This window comes from Pieris napi, chromosome 2, assembly GCF_905475465.1.
Source record: "Pieris napi chromosome 2, ilPieNapi1.2, whole genome shotgun sequence".
In the NCBI taxonomy this organism is placed as follows: Eukaryota; Metazoa; Arthropoda; class Insecta; order Lepidoptera; family Pieridae; genus Pieris; species Pieris napi.
In genome coordinates, this window is record NC_062235.1 from 12411553 (window position 1) to 12431841 (window position 20289).

Here is a 20289-nt window from a genome sequence, read left to right on the forward strand (position 1 = left end):
AAAGGCAAAGTACTAGTTATTCTATTATCAGTCTAACCTCTCATATTGTTCCCATACATTTCCTCCTTACCCTTACAACTGACATGGCTTTCTTCATGTTAAGAATATATCGAAACGTGGTACTCAGGGCTTAGTATTTTTAGTTAAAATTGTGTATTTGGCCTCCAAACTGTTTTTTGTGGCACAGTCGTTCAAAATAAATCGTATACATTATTAAATGTAGGGATCATGCGTGCAATATGAATACCTTTACAAGCGCGATACACCCAATAAATGAAGTAACGCCGTATGAAATAACACTTATAGAAATATAAATCTTGATTGACACGTGATCCGTGCAGTGGTAAATTTTGGGCCATTCATACGAACCATTTTTTTATTAGATTTCTTTATTGCCTTATTGTGGGGTTTATATTAACCCGCGGTAACGTGAAATATGTATAATGGAGAGCACAAAGCGTCGGGCCCCTTCATAATGGGTGAACGTAAAAAGTGTTTTTTTGAATTAACATAATATTATCCTCTGTGATTCTCTTTTTTTTCAACTTCATATGTTTAGATATTTATATGAAACTAGCTGTTCCCTGCCACGCTCCTTTAAATAACATTGTGATTGAATGGTGGAGAACTGAGAAACAAAACAAAGAAAACATTTCATATAAGTTTAATTTTGCAATAATTGTGGAAAAAAATGATAAAAAAATAGATACAAACAATCCTTGATGCGGATTATATATCATGCTAAAATTTCAGCTCGATCGGTGTAGAACTTTTTGAGTTTTTGAAGCGTACACAAACCAATAACATTTTTAGATATATGCGAGAGTATTTCAAATACAGTGTTACAGCAATTTAGATACAAAATTAATCAGCTGCTGCACAAAGGCACAATGAACGTATCAGATGATGCGCTAATTACCATTTTATTAGCCTCTTATCCGGGAGCATTAACCATAATGCATATCACAACATAATAATCTTCATTATCCGATAAACATTTGAATTGAATGGCTTGTTACAATGATGTAATATTTCATGATACACTGCGATACAGCGATGAATGAGGACAGATTTCTTAGGTTTATATTGTAAAAAATACGGGAGCCGCGCCTAAAAACGGACCACCATGTAAATTATTTCGCTTGCGAGCGCTGAATTATCTCGGTGCCGTCACAATAAAACTCCGTCCGTGGCTTTATCAGAGTAAGGTACCATAATTCATTAGGCCAACGGTCTTCGGGCGTAAAAATATTATATTAATCTGAAGTGTTGTGTATTGTGTGCCTTGTACATGTGATATTTATTGCGTTAGGAAGGAGTAGGCGCGTTGTCTCTTGTCTGGGTATTTGTCGCAGGGTATAAATAATATCGGCAATAATGTTCTCCATTAGCGCAGCGGGCCATAGACAATTTATCATTGTACTGTTGATTTGGGCAACGAGTTCAAATTGAGTAACTATTCTAATTAACGCTGTTTTTCTGATAGTTGTCGTTTCAAAACTCGTTTGATTTAAACGATAGCCAATATGCAAAAATTAATTACCATATTTGAATCACCAGCGCGTCTAAGCTGAGATTTTTGCGAATATATTTAAAAATATAATAGGTTTGGAGATTGCAAGTAGCACCACGAAAAAGCCTATTTAAGCGACTGTCAAAAAGCCATTTCAGTAGAGTTCGAGACAAATGACGTCACCTCGATATAAATTGTAGAGCAAACAAAGGTTCAATTGAAATTTTTAAGATGCCTAACAATTCGCAGTAGAAGCACGTACCACTCAGCGGGGGTTGTTCCCTTTACGAAATTCGACACAATACCGTTCTTCTCTTTATAATTGCGCCGCAAACGCTCCGATATTGCGCTACGTGACACACAATTCCTCGTAAAACATAGTAGCATTGCGCGAGGAATTTCTTATAATCATATGTATCTCGTGAGCTACAGCCTGCGGATAAGGAACGATAAGTCGGTATGTAAATCGTACACTTTTCTATGGTCCAAATAGTATAATGCCAATTAGTTAAGTCAAGTCTAGATAATGTCTGTGCGCGTTTATCGTGATTTTTTTATCAGTTCGCTGAAGATCAAAGAGTCTGAACTGTAGCTTTTCTGTTCGACAATTACTTTGTATACATTTGTCTTTTGTTTATGCGTACCGGAGTAAAATCGCATTTGTTTGCCAACGCCCGTCCGTGTGTCCTTTGCAGTCTATGCAATGTCGTAAGTGACTTTGAATTCTCGAAATAGCGTTTTAACAATTTTGTATTAAAGTGTATTTTTAATTCAGATTATCTCTGACGGTTAGCGTTCCGGTGCTTAGTTAAAATATACCACTTTATGGAACCAACTGCCCACTGAAGTATTTCCAAACCAATTCGACTTAGAGCCCTTCAAGAAAACAGCATACCAATTCTTAAAAGGCCGGCAACGCACTTGCGAGCCTTCTGGCAATGTGAGTGTCCATGGGCGGCGATATCACTTAACATCATTAGATGAGCCTCCTGGCCGTTTGGCTCTTATTACATTAAAATTAAAAAAAATGTCACCTTTTTATGTCCACATTAAAATGTTGTATAACACAATCGTCTTAAGAATTTTCAATAACTTTTTTGACTATCCAATTATGTAACAAACTCTTCCATACCAGCAAATACGCGGAACAACTAACGCTATTAATACTGTTACGCCCTCAAACAAAAAACTAATTTGTATCGACATATTGAATGTAAATCAAACGTTAAACGACTTGTGTGAATCATACAATCAATCACATAGCATTAGTCAGCGTCTACGGCGAACAATGGAAGACAATGCGAATAACTTACTGTTTAGGGAAAACATTTTTAACCGCACAGTTTTTAATATGAACTTACGTACTATAGGAAAGTACTAACACATAGGTGCAACACCGTACTGAGGTTAAGTTACCTCAAAACATAACGATATTTCAATAGACTGAATAAGCCTTTTTAGACCAGAATCCTAACCCAACTCACTTAAACAAATCTAAAAAACTGACTGAGTGCTAACACTATTAAATTAATGATAAATATCTCTAAAAAAATCATTGGCGCTACAATCTTTTCAGGTCTGGTCCTCAGATTTCTGTATCTGTTTCATGATCATTTGTAGCAAGTGGCAAGTAGGTGACTAGCCACCTACGCCTGACAAATATATATTCGAATATTTGAGTCTAAGGCAAGCCCGTCGAATCTACGAGGGATGAGAGTCGCACGCTGAAGCCACTACAACTACAACGACAAATTATTCGTGTGATTGTATATTTTAAGTTTTGTGAAACCATCAGGATAAATCTTAAAACATAAATTCTATTTCATTTTCAAATATTTATTGATGAGTTCTTTATTTTCCTGTATCGTTTTCCTCTAGATGTCATTGCCAGATTTCCTTCTTATTTAAAATTATATGAATCATTTAAGTGACAAAGAAGTAATATTAATTAAGTAACTAAAACAAATGTTTATATACATTGTACTGAGTTTCAGCAATAAAGGCTTAATAATATTAATAATAATATAAAAAGATATCTATCCCAAATCTTTAATACTTTTCAATGCCTAAGTGAAACACATATGTTTTTAAAAAGCGGTCGAAATCCATTTACTAGTGCAGAGTTTTATAAAAATTCATGAAACAAAGCCTTTGTTTCAAACTTAAAACACGTGTGGAACTAATTTGTACATTGTTACTATTTCTATACATCCCCGGGACATTGAGAGACAAAAAGAGCTTCATCAGACTTTAACATCTGGTTCTAGTAGATTTCTCGATTGGCCTATACGTCCATACAAAATAGTGATAATTCAATAAAATTTATAAAATTTTTCAGCCATCATTTCATCAATGTTTTGGTATGACGTTGTCACATTAAACTATCGTCCGTAAACCGACTTAATAGACAACCATTTTTTGTTTAAAAACTTAGGGTAAGAATAAATCTAAAATTATTTTAGCAACACACTGTAGTTTTAGTAATAATATGTATTGCTTAAATGTTATATTCGTGGTCATAACGCGTTTCGCTTATCATTGCCTTGATGAAAAAACGAATGCAGATGTTTGTAAATAGCAAATGCAGGGTTTGCGACAGTTTCTAATTGTGCCACGACAATGCGTAATCTAACCGGTCGCTTTCGAAGGCACGTCCCTGACATATGAATACAAAAGACATAGACCCGCATTATGTCAATTTAATTGTTAGTTTCAAAGTAGGTATTAACTCGTCTTAAATAATATCTATTTATTTAGCAAATACAAACAGATATATCACATTAATATAAATAGAAAGAAGAGAAGGAGAGTGATATACAAACATGACAGCATACGGTTGACCAAGTAGACAATATACTCGTAATATTTATAAAATCACATTAAAAAAGACGACAGAATAAAAAATAATTTTGTCATTAAATCTGAAGATTATTTAACTAAGAATGGTGAAGGTAGCTGCAAAAAATAATGCCCGATTAGTTAACGAGTGCTATAATGACACCAGCAGTGAGATACTCTTCTTGGCTTTCGATCGTATATTAAAATGAAACTATTGTTACGTAATATTAATATTTTTTGTATAAGATTATAATTTAAATAATTCTAGCATTAGGGTCACTTGCAATAGAATATTCGTTTTTTTTTTAATTCTCGACGTTTGACTAATACGACCGGTTTATGTTTACCAGACTAGGCAGTCAATTGGTAAATGTCATTCACATATATAATACAATGTTATTTCGTTACAATAATTTAAAAAATAAACAAGTCTATGACACTTCTGTTCTGCAGTCAATAGGTTGCCAGGTGTCACGCCGCACGAATAAGCCCACGTTGCTTTTCTCGTGCCAAATTGGCCGTGTTCTGACGCACAACTAGGGGTTCACTTCGCGTTTAAAATCCCTACAATTTACACCCCTTTAAGTTTAATAAGCCGGGTGATCGAAATACATGTGCTCACGTAAAAAATATTCCGCGTGCTTAGGTACAAAGAATGTACTGTTATTAAATAACAGGCTAAAAAGTTTATTTTTGGTATAACGTTAATAAAAAATCAAAGTTAGACTTCGCAGGTGCTTTCTGTGGAAATGCCGTTTATGCTAGTAGCCTATGCTTCCAGGCACTACCGTCTGACCAAAATGGAATGTTTCATAGTGTATAAATTATTATCTATAAACGGCTCAAATATAAGAGTCTTTCCTCCAACTTCGATTTTGTTCCCTTTGGAGTAGAGCCTCTGGGCCGTGGGGTACAAGTGCACAGGCGCTAATAAAAGATGTAAGTTGGAGATGTAAGATAGTACCGGTGACCCTAGAGCTGGTGCGTTCCTTGCTCGACGAATAAGTATCGCAATACAGTGAGGAAATGCTGCCAGTGTCAGAGGTACACAGGGACCAAACTTTTTAGATTTGTTTAAATTTTTAATTATTTTTATGTAGCTTAAGAACATTGTAAATACTGTATATTTGATTGTTATGGTTACTAATAAAGATGTTAAAGAGTTGAAAAAAAATCCTACTTAAGATTATGGGAGAACTAGACTATTTGTATGTATACATATGTAAGAAGTAAAGAAGCTAAATAATTGCGTAAACTAGTAAATAACCTTTAAATCTTATTAAGTTGTAATGGAAGAATTTCATCTATTATTACACGATTTAGTCACATTATCGCATCACGACTAGCAAACACGAAATAGTTGTATATTATGTTTTTGTTGATATTGTACTTTACCTAATGAGAACTGTGATGTGCCAACGATGATTACCTGGAACAAAAACATGTCATTATAATTTCATAATATACATAAGTACTTATATACCAGTTAGCACAATTTATTAATATAATAATAATAAAGTTTACAAATATTGATATACAGTTTATTATAACTTCCTTCATTACCATTGATAGGAACCCCTTCACGGGTAAAAGCCTCCTCCAGCTTTTTCCAAGTATCTTTATCCAGGGCTCTGTCTATTCGATTCCTACTAACGCTTCTATATTTTCTATTCCCCTTTTTTAGGGCGCCTTCTTCTTTTCCTTGGACCTTTCCATACAGTTTTCTTTATCTTCTTTTTTATTCTTTATCTACCTTTTATCTGTGCCTCTTGCTATATGCCCTACCCAATGCCAATTTTGTTTTAGCGCATCTATCACTTTTGTTTTTCATCTCATTTTATGTATTATTGTAAATTTAGTACGCTTATTTCCATTGATTTCTGGTGGCTACTAGATTAGTTTTATATTTGTATTGTATGTCCACGTTTGGCAGCCTATGAGAGTAGGTAAGATACAAGCATCCAAGACAATTCTTTAGGTGAAGGGGGAAAATTTATTGAGTACAGTTTGAACTCGTAGAAAAATTAGGTCATACATGTTTTTATATAACTTATACAATAACTGCAGCGCACGCATTATTTTTCGCACAACGGACCAAAGGAGAGTCTAAGTGCGGAAACTGAGTCCATACATAGTGACTCAAAACAGCGTTATAGTCATCCGTTTCTTCCATAATTTCGTTGTCTCTCGTGGATCAACGTTTTAACTATAATATGAGGAACTGCCGTTTAATATTAAATCTTATTTTTCTAAGATACTGTACTAGTAATTGTCATACAACATTCAGAGACACCTTACCCCTAAAAAGCTGTAGCAAGATAAGCAGTAGCGAACAATACGTACGGGGGCGGTTCGAAGCGTTGAGGAATGATCAGCCGAGTGGAAATGACGACTTAATGGATTATACGTGTCGACCGACACCGAGATAAGTGTCGCCGTGGTATCAGCTTGTCGTATGAGATTAGGAAACGAAATTATAAAAATTAATAACATAATGGAAATCAGTCAAATCGTTTTATACATCGATGGGCAGCTGATAAGGGAATGCGTTTTATAGGACAGTAATTTCGATCCCGTGTTTTGATAATTATAGGGTCGGCGGGAATTCGGCTAGTTTAATTTTAGGTGTTTCAAATTTACAGTTTTACAATATTTTTAAAAAGAAAATTTACAATATCAGCGTTCTCTTTTCAAATTTACAGTTTTACAATATTTTTAAAAAGAAAATTTACAATACCAGCGTTCTCTTTTCAAATTTAAAGTTTTACAATAGTTTTAAAAACGATAATTTACAATATCAGCGTTCTCTTTTCAAATTTACAGTTTTACAATAGACACTAGTTAGTTCACAACAATACTTGAAACGATAATTTTCCATTGAAATCTCAAGTGTTTCATGAATCATAAGCATCTGACCCACATCGCACTATGCCCACGCGCACCATCACCCTGACAGTTGCGTGACGACACATACCTTTGTAAATTGAATTCGGACATTGTTATAACGAGCCACAAATAGCGGGGCAGGGCATTAAATAACCTCACAATAACGACCGATTTACCGGCAATCTATTCTATTCTATTTTTAAAAGAGCGCCTCTCCGAGCCTACTTACGACAAAAGTCGACGGATCACCCGCTGGCCCTTTGTAATGGCTAGGCGCGACCTGGACAAACGACCCGTGGGATACGTGATATATCGAGCCGTTGCTAACGCCATTCCCATTACAAAACCATTTGCGATGTTTACACAAAGGTAAGACTGCGGGAAGGGACTGGTGGTACGATTGCAAATTTTCCGCTTCTCGCGTGTCAAAGGAGATAATTTATAGCAATTGAGATATAGAGGGTGCCCCGAGACCGAGAATACTCGCATAAATAGCGACTCGACGGACGGCAAACTCCCTACCTCGACACTATATAAAATTATGATCTAAACCATTTATTACGTGATGCATATTGTGCCTTAAAAGAGTATTGATGTTCGCAATAAACAAGATTTTGATCGTACGTTTAACAGAAGTTCTTATTTACTGCAAAAATATGTCGTAATTTATTTCAAAGCCATAAAGTCGCGTATATCATATTAAATATTAATGTTGGTTTAACATAAATTCAATTATAATAAAACTTATAAATCAGTGGTGCAATAACCTTTTTAGGCCTCGGCCTCAGATTTCTGTTTCATAATCATTTGTCAAATTAATAGTCAAGTAGGTTCCTGTGTTCCTGACACACCGTCAACTTTTTGGGTCTAAGGCAAGCCGGTTTCCTCAAGATATTTTCCTTCACCGTTCAAGCGAATGCGCACATAGACAGAAAGTACATTGTTCCACATCCGGGAATCGAACCTACGACGCATGCTGAAGCCACTGGCCACTAATCTATAATATAAATTAAATTTAAGTAAGGATTTATGCTTACACCTCCGTATAGTGTTTAACAATCAATTACACTTACATATTTTAATTAATCGAACAGAAATTCAAATGTATTTAGGATGAGACGTGTAAATTTTTTCGCTTCACCCATGAATAGATCTATTATCAAAGAGCAAGACCACAATAGACGCATAATATACAAGATCTGGCATTTCGCATCTTGAGTTATTAATGATTCCTCTTCAGAAATATGTTGCTTTGTGAAGAACAAAACTATAATAACACCTTTTCACCGATGCGTATAAATCACAAAATGCAGTTCGTATAAAAAATTACCACATTTTACTAAATGAAATGGTCCCTAAATTGCAACCCTCACAAAACACATAATGTTTGGATGTTTAATTTGATGATAGGTTTGCGATGGCCTTGTGTAGAATTATAGCAAAATCGTTTAACAAAAATAAAGGTAGATTAGGATCGGAATTCTTCAGAAGTGCAATTTAAATTAAATTAAACACAGTAGGTATAGCATGCAGACGTTTTGCGTGTTAAGGATATTCCATATTTATGGAGTAGTAGCTCGGGAATGAATTAAAATAATTATCCTATAGCCTCAAGAACGCTCGCAAGAAATATGCAACCAAATATATAAAGCTGCTCTATAATTATTGCAAAGAAAAAAGTGTAGACAATACATCCTTTTTGTAAGATATAAGTTTCCTTATTTGGAAAATGTAGGTTCTACTACAGTATAACCGTTACGTTATTTTCAACGCACAACATTGGCTAGAGACGTATATAGCTTGAACTTGTTTGTTATAATTTACTGAAGAATAATTTATTGTCATTAAATATTTAGTTACAACTTAGATTATTTATATAAGTCATGAAATGTTTGACTATTCCATAATTTATGTCAAATCATTATTATTACGTGCAAGTGTGATACTATTTTTCATTATACACAATGAGTAAACAAAATATCAGCAATCATGAATTCCTCATATCACAATTCTATCCGCGAAGTGTTAACAAGCGGCAACCGCGCCAGTGCGCCCGCGCACTACCTGGGCAGCTGGCTTAATCCCCCACCAAGTTAGCTCTACTCGTAACCATCCATCCGTCCCGCTCTGACATACTCACTGAAAGCTTGTTCGAGCATTACAAAAAGCGGTTCCCTCTCCCTGTGTTGCGTATCGAGCTTCAATGTGTGCGTCGTGTATTTTTCTGTCGAGCGTCGAGTCCAAAACGATAGAGCGTAACATAAAGCTGCTTATATGGCGGTTAGGTCGTTTTAATTCCGGCAACAACTTTACCTGTTGGAACGCGTGAACCGTCGCGGCCTTGTGCGCGAGCGCAATGCAGGTTCGACTCGGAGCCAGTCCCACCCCAGTCCTCGGCACGGACGCACGCGTACGTGTCTCGTGAGATAGAACGGACTTACGATCTTGTCCAATTAGTGCTTTCGCGGAACAAGAGTGACTGGTTTCGAACGTGAAGTAGTTCAGTTGGAAATATAAACGATATGAACTTGCCGATAGTGTTACGTAATTGTGTGCAGTTGTAGTGCTATGGAATGTAAATAAACTATGTTCGTATTAAAGTGAAGTTATATAAAAACAATGTGTATAATGTGGTTCACCAGCGCCTTATTGGCGTTAAGCGCCGTTTCACCGGCGTGGACTGCATCGTTGTCCACGACGGGAGCTCGTTATCAAGCTCCTGATGAGTGCAGGTGGACAACTGATGAGGATGATGCTGGCGTAGCATTACAATGCAGATTGAGGACTATAAACAGTGAATTGGAAAACACCAACTTCAGTGCTATACAACCCCATCTCACTGTACGACTGCGACTTGAGTGTAGTGACGCGCTCTTCTTTCAAAGCTCTCTTGCACCCGCGAGTTTTCGTCAGCTTGTAGAGTTGAGGGAACTGACGATAGAATATTGTAAAATAGGAAATCTTTCCGACGGCGCCTTCACGGGCCTTCGAGAACTGAGAAACTTAACTATACGAACGCATAATACAGATTGGTCTACAATGTCGCTTGAAGTTACACCCACTGCTTTCTCCAGAGACGTGCAGAACTTAGAACGTTTGGATCTCAGTGAAAATAATATGTTAACATTTCCGGACGGAGCTTTATGTACTTTACGAAATCTTGAATATTTAAACATGACCGGGAATCGAATGAGAGATATAAGTCACTTTCAATTTTCCACTGCGCATCGTCACCCAACTGAGAAATGTGGGGATAATCTCATTGTACTGGATTTATCAAGAAACCTAATAGACACTTTACCACCAGGTCTCTTATCTGGATTAAAAAGGTTGCAAAAATTGTATATTCAAGGAAATGGATTAACATCCGTAGCCGACAGGGCCCTCGAAGGGCTCGTCTCACTGACAACAGTTAGATTCTCTGATAATCAGCTGACAAGCCTCCCGCCTGAATTATTTAGTGACACAAAGGAGCTCAAGGAAATATATTTAAACAATAACACGATTACTGTGTTAGCTCCGGGATTATTTAGCGATTTACTCCAACTTCTAGTCTTAGACTTATCCCACAACGAATTAACCTCAGACTGGATTAACACGTCCACTTTTTCCGGATTAAAACGGCTAGTGTTTTTAGATTTCTCTCACAACAGAGTTTCTAAAATGGAAATAGCTTTGTTTAGAGATTTAAACAATTTGCAAATACTAAAAATGCAGGATAATTTTATAGAACACATACCTGAAAACGTATTTAGCTCACTTAATAATTTACATACATTAATATTATCTAATAACAGATTAACGAATATCGAGAGTTACTCGTTCACCGGACTGTCCGTATTATCTGTGTTGTCAATAGACAGTAATCGAATAACAAAAATACACCCGCATGCCTTACGCAACTGCACGTCTTTACAAGATTTGCATATAAATGGGAATAGACTGGACGAAGTTCCCATCGCATTGAAAGAAATCCCACAGCTTAAAACTTTAGACTTGGGAGAGAATTTAATAGTGAGCATTGAAAACGCATCCTTCATGACTATGCAACAGATGTACGGTTTGCGTTTAACAGAAAATAACATTGGAAATATCAGCAAAGGCGTGTTCGACAAAATGACTTCACTGAAAATACTCAATTTGTCTAGAAATAAAATCCACAAAATTGAAGCTGGCGCTTTTGATGGCAACGTGAATCTTCAGGCAATAAGACTGGATGGGAATTACTTGACCGACATTGGCGGTCTTTTCGCAAAGTTACCTAATTTGGTGTGGCTGAACATTTCCGATAATCGCCTAGAATGGTTCGACTACGCTATGATTCCAACTGGATTGCAGTGGCTGGATATTCACGCAAACAGAATTGCTGAACTTGGAAATTACTTTGAGATTGAATCACAACTGTCTTTGAGTACGTTTGACGCGAGCTCAAATAGGCTAACGGAAATAACCGGAAGCGCAATACCTAACTCCGTCGAAATGTTGTATTTAAACGACAACTTGATATCGAAAGTCCAATCTTATACATTCTTCAAGAAACCCAATTTAACTAGAGTCGATTTATACGGCAATAAAATAACAAGTTTAGACCCGAATTCTTTGAGAATATCCGCAGTACCTCAAGATAAATCAGTGCCCGAGTTTTTCATAGGCGGAAATCCATTAGAATGTGATTGTACTATGGAATGGTTACAAAAAATAAACACTGGGAACAGAGCTCGAACGCAACCTAAACTAATGGACTTAGACAGCATTTACTGTAAATTGTTGTATAATCGTGGAAACGCGTACGTGCCTTTGGTAGAAGCCGCGTCACACCAGTTTCTATGTAAATACGAATTTCATTGTTTCGCTCTATGTCATTGTTGTGATTTTGACGCCTGCGATTGTGAGATGACCTGCCCGAACAACTGCACTTGTTACCACGACCAATCGTGGTCAGCGAACGTCGTGGAATGTACTAATGCGGGGTATGTGAACTCTTTACCCGATCGCATACCTATGGAGGCCACACAACTGTATCTCGACGGTAATGACATAAAAATGTTACCCAGCCATGCATTTATTGGCAGAAAACGTCTCAAAGTTCTATATTTAAACTCATCGAAGATAGAAACAATACACAATCGCACCTTCAATGGTTTAAAGGAGTTAGAAATATTACATTTGGATTACAACATATTATCGAGTATTGAAGGACAAGAATTTGATGGCCTAGACAATTTACGCGAGTTATACATAAATAATAATTTGATAAAATCAATTGGTAAAGAGATGTTTCGTCAAATGGCTCGTTTGAAGATATTACATTTACATAACAACAGATTAGTGACTTTGACAGTGTGGCAAATCAACCCTGCGATTACTTCGCTTTCACTCTCATTCAACCCGTGGTCTTGTGATTGTGAATATACAGAAATGTTTCGTGAGTGGACAAAACGAGTTACGTCAATTACAGATTTATCAAATGTAAGATGTATTTACTCGCGTAATGATACAAACGCAACAGTGTACAGTGACACCATATTCAGTGAACCGGGCTCCGGGTTTAACATCGTCGAGGAAAATGGCACAATATGCACAGGACTTCCGAGCATAAACAACAGCATAAATGGAAATTTAACCGCCACAAAAACGATAATTACAAACGAAGACGTCCAAGATTACATTCCCTTACTCGTTTCGACCCTTGGAGCGTTTTTACTTGTTCTATTCGCTGTCATGATTGTCTTCATATTCAGACAAGAAATGAGGGTGTGGTTTCACTCGAGATTCGGCGTGAGATTATTCTACAAAGCGAGTGAGGTAGACCGCGATGATAGAGAGAAATTATATGATGCGTTCGTAAGTTATAGTTCTAAAGATGAAGCTTGGGTCACAGAGAAGCTCGCGCCGATGTTGGAGCGAGGCGACCCCGCCTACAAACTGTATCTGCATTACCGAGACTTCCCGGTCGGGGGCTATGTAGCTGATAATATAATACAAGCTGTTGAATCGTCGCGCCGTACGATTATGATATTAAGTGAAAACTTCATAAAGTCCGAATGGTGTCGATTTGAGTTCAAATCAGCCCATCACCAAGTACTAAGAGATAGAAGACGGAGATTAATAGTGATAGTGTTGGGTGAAGTGCCGCAAAAGGATCTCGATCCTGATATAAGACTGTATTTAAAAACAAATACGCATATCCAGTGGGAGGATAAACATTTTTGGGAAAAGTTAAAGTTCGCGTTACCCGATGTGCACAACAAGCAGCGGCTGCGTGGCATGCCAAGCCCTGGTGCAAGTGCTATGGCCATGCACCGACATCAATACCCGAGGAATCATCTGGGGGCGCTGCCGCCTCCGCCAGTGCACGGGGCTCACCCTGTGCTGCCCCCGCACCCCGCTCACGGCGCGCACCAGTTACCCCCTAGATCATCACCGAGAAACCTTTCCGTCCATGTGTAGTGAGTGAAAAGTGAATGAAAGTACTTTACCCAGTGGCAGTGTATATTGTGATGGCTAGTCCGTTAGCGTACGTATTGTAAATATTGACTTTTGTTGTAAGTAATTTTAATGTGTAAATAGCCTCATACTAAAGCTAGCCTTTATTTCAATGTATGTAGAGCATATGTACTTTGGTAAATATATACATTTTATGCATGTGTTTATGTTACAAAATGTGTATAAGGCCTTTTTAAGGCTGTGCTTGTTAGGCAAATCTTGCCGATTACTATTAGAACGACTTATAAGGCACTGCTGCCAAAATCTGTGATAAAATTAGCTATAGTTAGTTAGGATTCATGAATGTCCCATCAATGTATATTTTGTAATTTACATCGGCAAATATTTATTGTAAAAAATCTATTTTTGGTCCAAAAGTGATATAGAAAATAAAACAAAGTGAAATTTATTAAGTAGTTTTCTTTTTACACTTTATTGTTGCATACACTACAATCACTCATACATGACCGCGAATAATCCTATAAAATAGGCATATGTATGACATAATAATAAACAAAAAGTTATAATATTTAAGGAAATACATTCCTATATAAGTCCTCTTAAAAGGCCTATGTCAACGGACACCTGACCAAAACAAAAACTAGTTGCTAACAAAAAAGTAAAAAAAAATCTTACCAATTATTTGTTACCAACGGTCAGAATACAAAGGCTTTATTTAAATATTTATTATAGGATTTAAAATTTACAATGTAAACGCTAATAATCAGGTAATAGAGAAAAATAGAGATTTATACATATTTTTTACAAATATTTATTGAGTTCGATTACAAAAATACATTACTTATACATATCTTAAACATAATACAGTTACCAGAAACGTATACAAAAATACAATTAAAAAAACTTCACAAGTTCACACTAACAAGATAATTACTGTGTAAAATCTCATGTTTATTCATCAACTACCGATAAAAGACGAAAATTATTCGCTGCTTATAAAAGCACAAGCACATTTCGTATTCCGATTAAAAATAGTCGAGGCGAGCGAAATATTCAAATGATGGTCTGAGGCTAGGATATTGCATAGCAGGTTTTTTGCTTCAAATGCGTAAGGAGACGTCGACCGCTGACTTTCAATCCGAGGTAATGAGATGCTCTAAGTAGGTGTGAAATAACTGCATACATTTTGTTCGCGGCTGTTTTGAACTATTTCAAATGCCGAATTTCGTGATTTCAGAAAAACTGTTTTAATGATTAAAACGAACGAATTATTTTGTAAATATAAAAATAAATATACGGAAATTTAAGTTAAAACTGTTTTTTGCATATAGTATTGCGTCTTAGTAGTACTTTTTGTGCTTGTTTCTAACTAGAAAATAATTGATTTTTTTTAATAATACTATATGATTAACGACTTATATTGTAATTTACAATATAGAAATAAAAAATACCTAAAAGATACTCAAATTTAAGTTCAAATAGGCAACTGTTTTTTTTGTATATAAGAACGTCATAGTTTTAGTTTTTGTACTGATTTCTAATTAGAAAGTTTTATAAATAATCTAGCTAGATTATTAACTACACCGATATAGTTAATCTAAAACTTTAAACACACACTTATGTGAAATATTTGCAGATTAACCTAATAGAACTATATGGAAAGTTATTTATACTTTATTACTATAACAAGAAATTTGTTCTAACAAATGTAAAAGAGAATCAATCCCGCCAGCGGCTAACGCATTCTGCGGTCAGTAAGACCAAACGCATTTTGAGCTATTCTAATACACACTTGCCCTTTTGCTCTTTTGCTCTTTTAGTACTGCATGTAGCGAGTTGTATTTTCTGTTCTTTTAGTAATGAACTAAAATTTTCTTTAGTATCATATAACAGAACTATCAAACACCTAGATTGTCTAGTACGGCGCATAAATATTTATTGTCAATGCTTAGGAATAACGAATAGTTTAGATTTTTTGTTTTAACTCACAAGCTTTCGCTTAGTGTCAATAATTCACTAAAAAGATCTGCCTTAAAAAAGAAATATTATTGTTAAGATTATTTGCTTTTGATAAAACCGTTCGTAGTTTTGTTTTCATTTCAGGCATTCATTCAGACATAGGGACTTCAAATATAGGTATAATAATAATGATACCACGTTCCTTGCTAGTCAAATTTGGCAAAGGAATCAAGAGGCTTCCACCAAATAATGAAACTTGCATTACTTCATGCACCATTTTGATGTAGCAAAAACTTAGTAATAATTCAAATTGCAACATCAGTTATTGAAAAGTACAAAAAGAAAGATCTCTGCCCCATACAAACGTATTTGTGGCTAGATTACAGTTATTTGTTCACCTGTTATTGTTTTACAATATACAGTGAAACCGCACCTGAACCGCGTTCGGCAAAATGGTTATTTTTATAGCAAAAAATTAATTTTCTCTCACACTTGCATCTTGGCTTATTACATGTAACTTAATAGGCAATTTATTTTACTAAACTAGGAATGTTTTATATACATTGTTACTGCAAGTTGCACGGATGTTATAAATATGAAATACTACACTTTTCTACTTACATTTAATGTACAAAATTAATATCATTAATTTGTATGACAATTTTATTAATTGTTTAATTTACAAAGTACCCCATAGTCATTCAGACTTAAAATTAAATTAAATTTTTCAAACACTGCTTAATTGTGTGAATTCAGATGTATAAATATTTTAAATCAATAAATATCACCCAATGCAACACAGTAGTCAGTTTACTGAAATAAATTCAATTAGTAAGCGTATAGAAAATTTCGAACATTAGTCAACAAGTACGCACCATTCACTATCTGTCACCGATCATAAATATCAAAGTCGAAAACACGAAAGTGAAAAAAAGCCTCTACAACGGTCCGTGTACGATATTAATCAGAGCTTTCGAGAGGGCGTAGGGAATTTATTTAACGATTGCTACATCGATGAAACGTTAAAAATGTTGCTATATTGTAACAACATCGAACGCATTGTTAGACTTGATCACGGCGATAACGCTTCTAAATATTCTTACCTTGTTGATTCTAACGTGAGCTATTCGATTTTTATTGATACTGGTTTGAGCTGCGATTTAACTCTTGAGATATCATAATCACCGGTCTGCGTTTATCGAAAGGTATAATCGGAGCAAGGCAATAAATTTGTCTCATTTTAATAACGTGTAATGTTCCGCGGATTAGAAATTAGGATGTCTACACCTTAATTACATAAACATAGGCCAACTTGTGAACAATAATCGCCTATAAAAATCTTTACGATTATGATAGTTCAGCTTAAAAATTAATATAGGCTCACCTTATATATGCGTTGTTAGTTAATCCTAACGGAGAATATGAAAACCAGCACCGCCCGCGCAGTACAAAAGACATCAACGGGCCCGACGCTCGGTGAATAACATCGAACATTTACAATATTTATTGGCAGTGACGCCTAATCTGACACCCATCCAATAATATCAACTTGTCTTCGAGTAGGTAAATAAATTATTCAAATAAAGTAGCGTATTGGATAGTATTTCTATTTTATTTTAAGCATGACATTTTATTGCCTTAATTCGATATGCATTCCCATAAGATTTTGCATAATATTATAGCGTTTTAAAATAATGAATACAACAGAAAATATATGTATATCATATAGTTGAAAGAACGTAAAATATAAACGTTACTGCTTTAACGAGAGTTGCAAATTACATACTTATAGAAGCAACAAGAATAATTAACTAAAGTATAGAATATAAATGTCATTATCCGCCTTTCATTGACAATATAGAGTAACTATGATTATAACCTATTTTATACACAAATTACACAGATAATACAACGAAAAATGCTCTATATCACGAAGAGTTATGAAAGAAATGCATCGGTTTACTCAAAACCAAACGACCTAATAAATCATATTAAAACCGTATGGAATAATCTCCTATATGAATCACTGGAGTAAATAGCGTAACGTGATACAATATTACAAAAATCTTAAGTGTTCTTCAATATCAAGTACCACGTTAATTACACTCATGATAAAAAAATTCAATGCTTTTAAGACGTCCGTTTCTTAATGAGGCATGATGGCACTCAAAAGTAAATAGTCGTGTCGATCGCTTAATTACTTATCAAAACACTTCAATACTTAGAATAACAGATCATAGATCGTTTCAACGAGCGCGATCTAGCGGTATCAAAGCGAAACGAATTATATTGACGTTCTGTTATTTTACACTAAAACTAGTGTTGTGTTGTTCTTTTTTTCTACTACTGCCTGATATAGGTTTCAGGTATACGGTATTGAATAATCTGATATAAACAAATAGTTATAGTACTAGTCATTATTGTAATTGGTTTAAATTTGTATTTAAATAACTAAACATCCGAATTAAAAGGCGGCTTGAGATACGCTCGATTCCATACTGGTTAGAAGTATTTAACAACGCGATAAAATCTTAACAAAAGCGATTTGGCTGGCCGTCTTGTTTTGGTATGTATACATACATCTAGCGGACACATATCCAGGATAGGTTGAGCTCCGCTGATGGCACTATCGCTTAGACAAACCAGCTTTCCTCCAAGCCATATCGGGCGGAGATGAGATCATTTTGAAGTGGTAATACGGTAAATATATTGACCCCGAGTGTGAGCCTACGAGCGAGCGGAACCTCGTCTATGATATGTAAATGATAATTGGTTTTCGAATGGAAAATTGTCTGTTTATACTTCAGGAAATAACGATCGACTTATACAAAGGAATATCAAAATATGGTTATAAATACTATGTAACTTAAATAAAAATCCAAAAAAACGTTTTCAATCTTTTACCTTGGGTATAAATGCAATTTTTACACGTCTATTTGATTTCTGAATCTGCTTTATTATTTATTTTGCTTTATTCATCAGTTTAAGGATAAGAGCTTCGTTAATTCTTTAGATATTTCAAACCCCAAAAACTCTTTACTTTATTTGAAGCTGCCCCCCAATTACAATTAAGACAGCTCAGTAAGACAACACGTTTGAAATGCAATCAAATAATCCCTATTCAGTCCGACGCCGCATTTCGCCCGCGCAAAGCAATCGACTCGGCAACTGAGACCGTCCTTTGTTAATGTCACTGGACGAATTATACGCAACGCCTTTCGCTCATTAATGGGAGAATTTTATTTGCTTTTATATAATTTAGCATTTATTCAATCCCCCTAGCGCGATACGTTTTGTCTTGCGTTCTTATTTCTCACCTTTTGTGAGAGAGCTCATTGAGTTAGAGGTGTCGGGATATGGCTCTCGCGGCTCGGTTTACACCTTCAGTCCCGGTGCCTTTCATCGGGAACAAAGCGTAATTGAATCCCACAGAATCCTACGCACTCTGCAAGATTTAATAGGGCATTTAAACACTCGCATTGGCTATTGTGCGTCGGTTGTGTGTGCAATTATTCATGGGGAAGCTCGCGGCCGGTCAGGCGAGGGCTGTGTTAGACAAAGTAGTCGAGTACTGGACGTCGCCTGATACTGTGATTAGCTTTGTTAAATTAAAATATTTACGATCACCTGTTAAATTTCTCTACTACAATGCTTAGCTCAGTACAAATAATGGATTTTTGAAGTTATACTCCTTTTGGCGCGTTAGGGAATTTTTACGGGAAATTATTTTCGGTTTTAATTGTAATTTAAAGTTTTCGGTTGTAATTTATCGGTTTTTTGTGACGGTGTGCGCGCATCGTATAATGCGCGCACACCGTCACAAAAAACCGACACCCTGAAGTTAGCTATAGTCAACATTTTTTCCATTGTTAGCGTCGTTTTTTCTACAAACGTAGAGTAAAAGATTGAATGATTTTTATCTTGTTACTTTTAAAATGTCTAACTCGTAACGCGTGCACACAAGTAAACACAGGTTTTTTTTATTCAGAACCGAGTAGGTACTAAATACTACAGTACTTAGTACCTACTCGGAATTAATAGTACTTATACTTATTAAAAAATTACGATCAATACATTATATGTACACATACACATAAGGCCATAAAATTTACATGCAGTTATTCCATGTACGTTAAATAAAAGAGATTTAAAACATCGATCAAATGCAATAAATATTCAACAATAGAGTGACCATTGTGATATTGGTATGGGAATAAATCTCTTGATGACTTTACGACAGTCGTACATCGTGATGTCGCATCTAAATAAAACGTTTAATTAATAGCCCATCCAAATAAGCGGGCTATATTTTTAATGCAAAATCCTATTACATACAACGAGGGTGAAATAATTGTCACATAATGATTGACATGATTTACTATTTAATCACTTTTATCTATATAAGTCTAAAATAATTAGTGAATATCTTAAAAATGATTGTGTAAATACCACATTAGAATTATTTAATCAACAACATCTTTGATATATTTTTTATTATTATTTTCTAATAGGTACTTTGATATCTTTCTGCCTTACTATAACTGCAAATTTAAATATAAGTATAACATCCTCTATTAAAAAGTATGCTAAGCTAAGTTAATATGACAATTGATTTCATAATATAATTATAACACATAAAATGTGTT

General features: G+C 35.3%; 2 protein-coding genes across 2 annotated transcripts in view; one reads left to right on the forward strand and one right to left on the reverse strand.

Annotated features, from left to right (window-relative positions):
* LOC125063026 (lysine-specific histone demethylase 1A) overlaps positions 1-20289 on the reverse strand; it is a 354680-nt gene that overhangs the window by 178453 nt on the left and 155938 nt on the right. The gene's annotated exons all lie outside the window — the stretch shown is intronic.
* Positions 9612-14132, forward strand: LOC125063023 (toll-like receptor Tollo). Its single transcript, XM_047669229.1, has one exon. It carries the CDS (start codon positions 9857-9859, stop codon positions 13685-13687), a length of 3831 nt encoding a protein of 1276 aa, XP_047525185.1. The 5' UTR covers positions 9612-9856; the 3' UTR covers positions 13688-14132.

Coding starts and splice junctions, on each gene's coding strand:
- LOC125063023 (XM_047669229.1), top strand. CDS start 9,857: ATGTGTATAATGTGGTTCACCAGCGCCTTATTGGCGTTAAGCGCCGTT.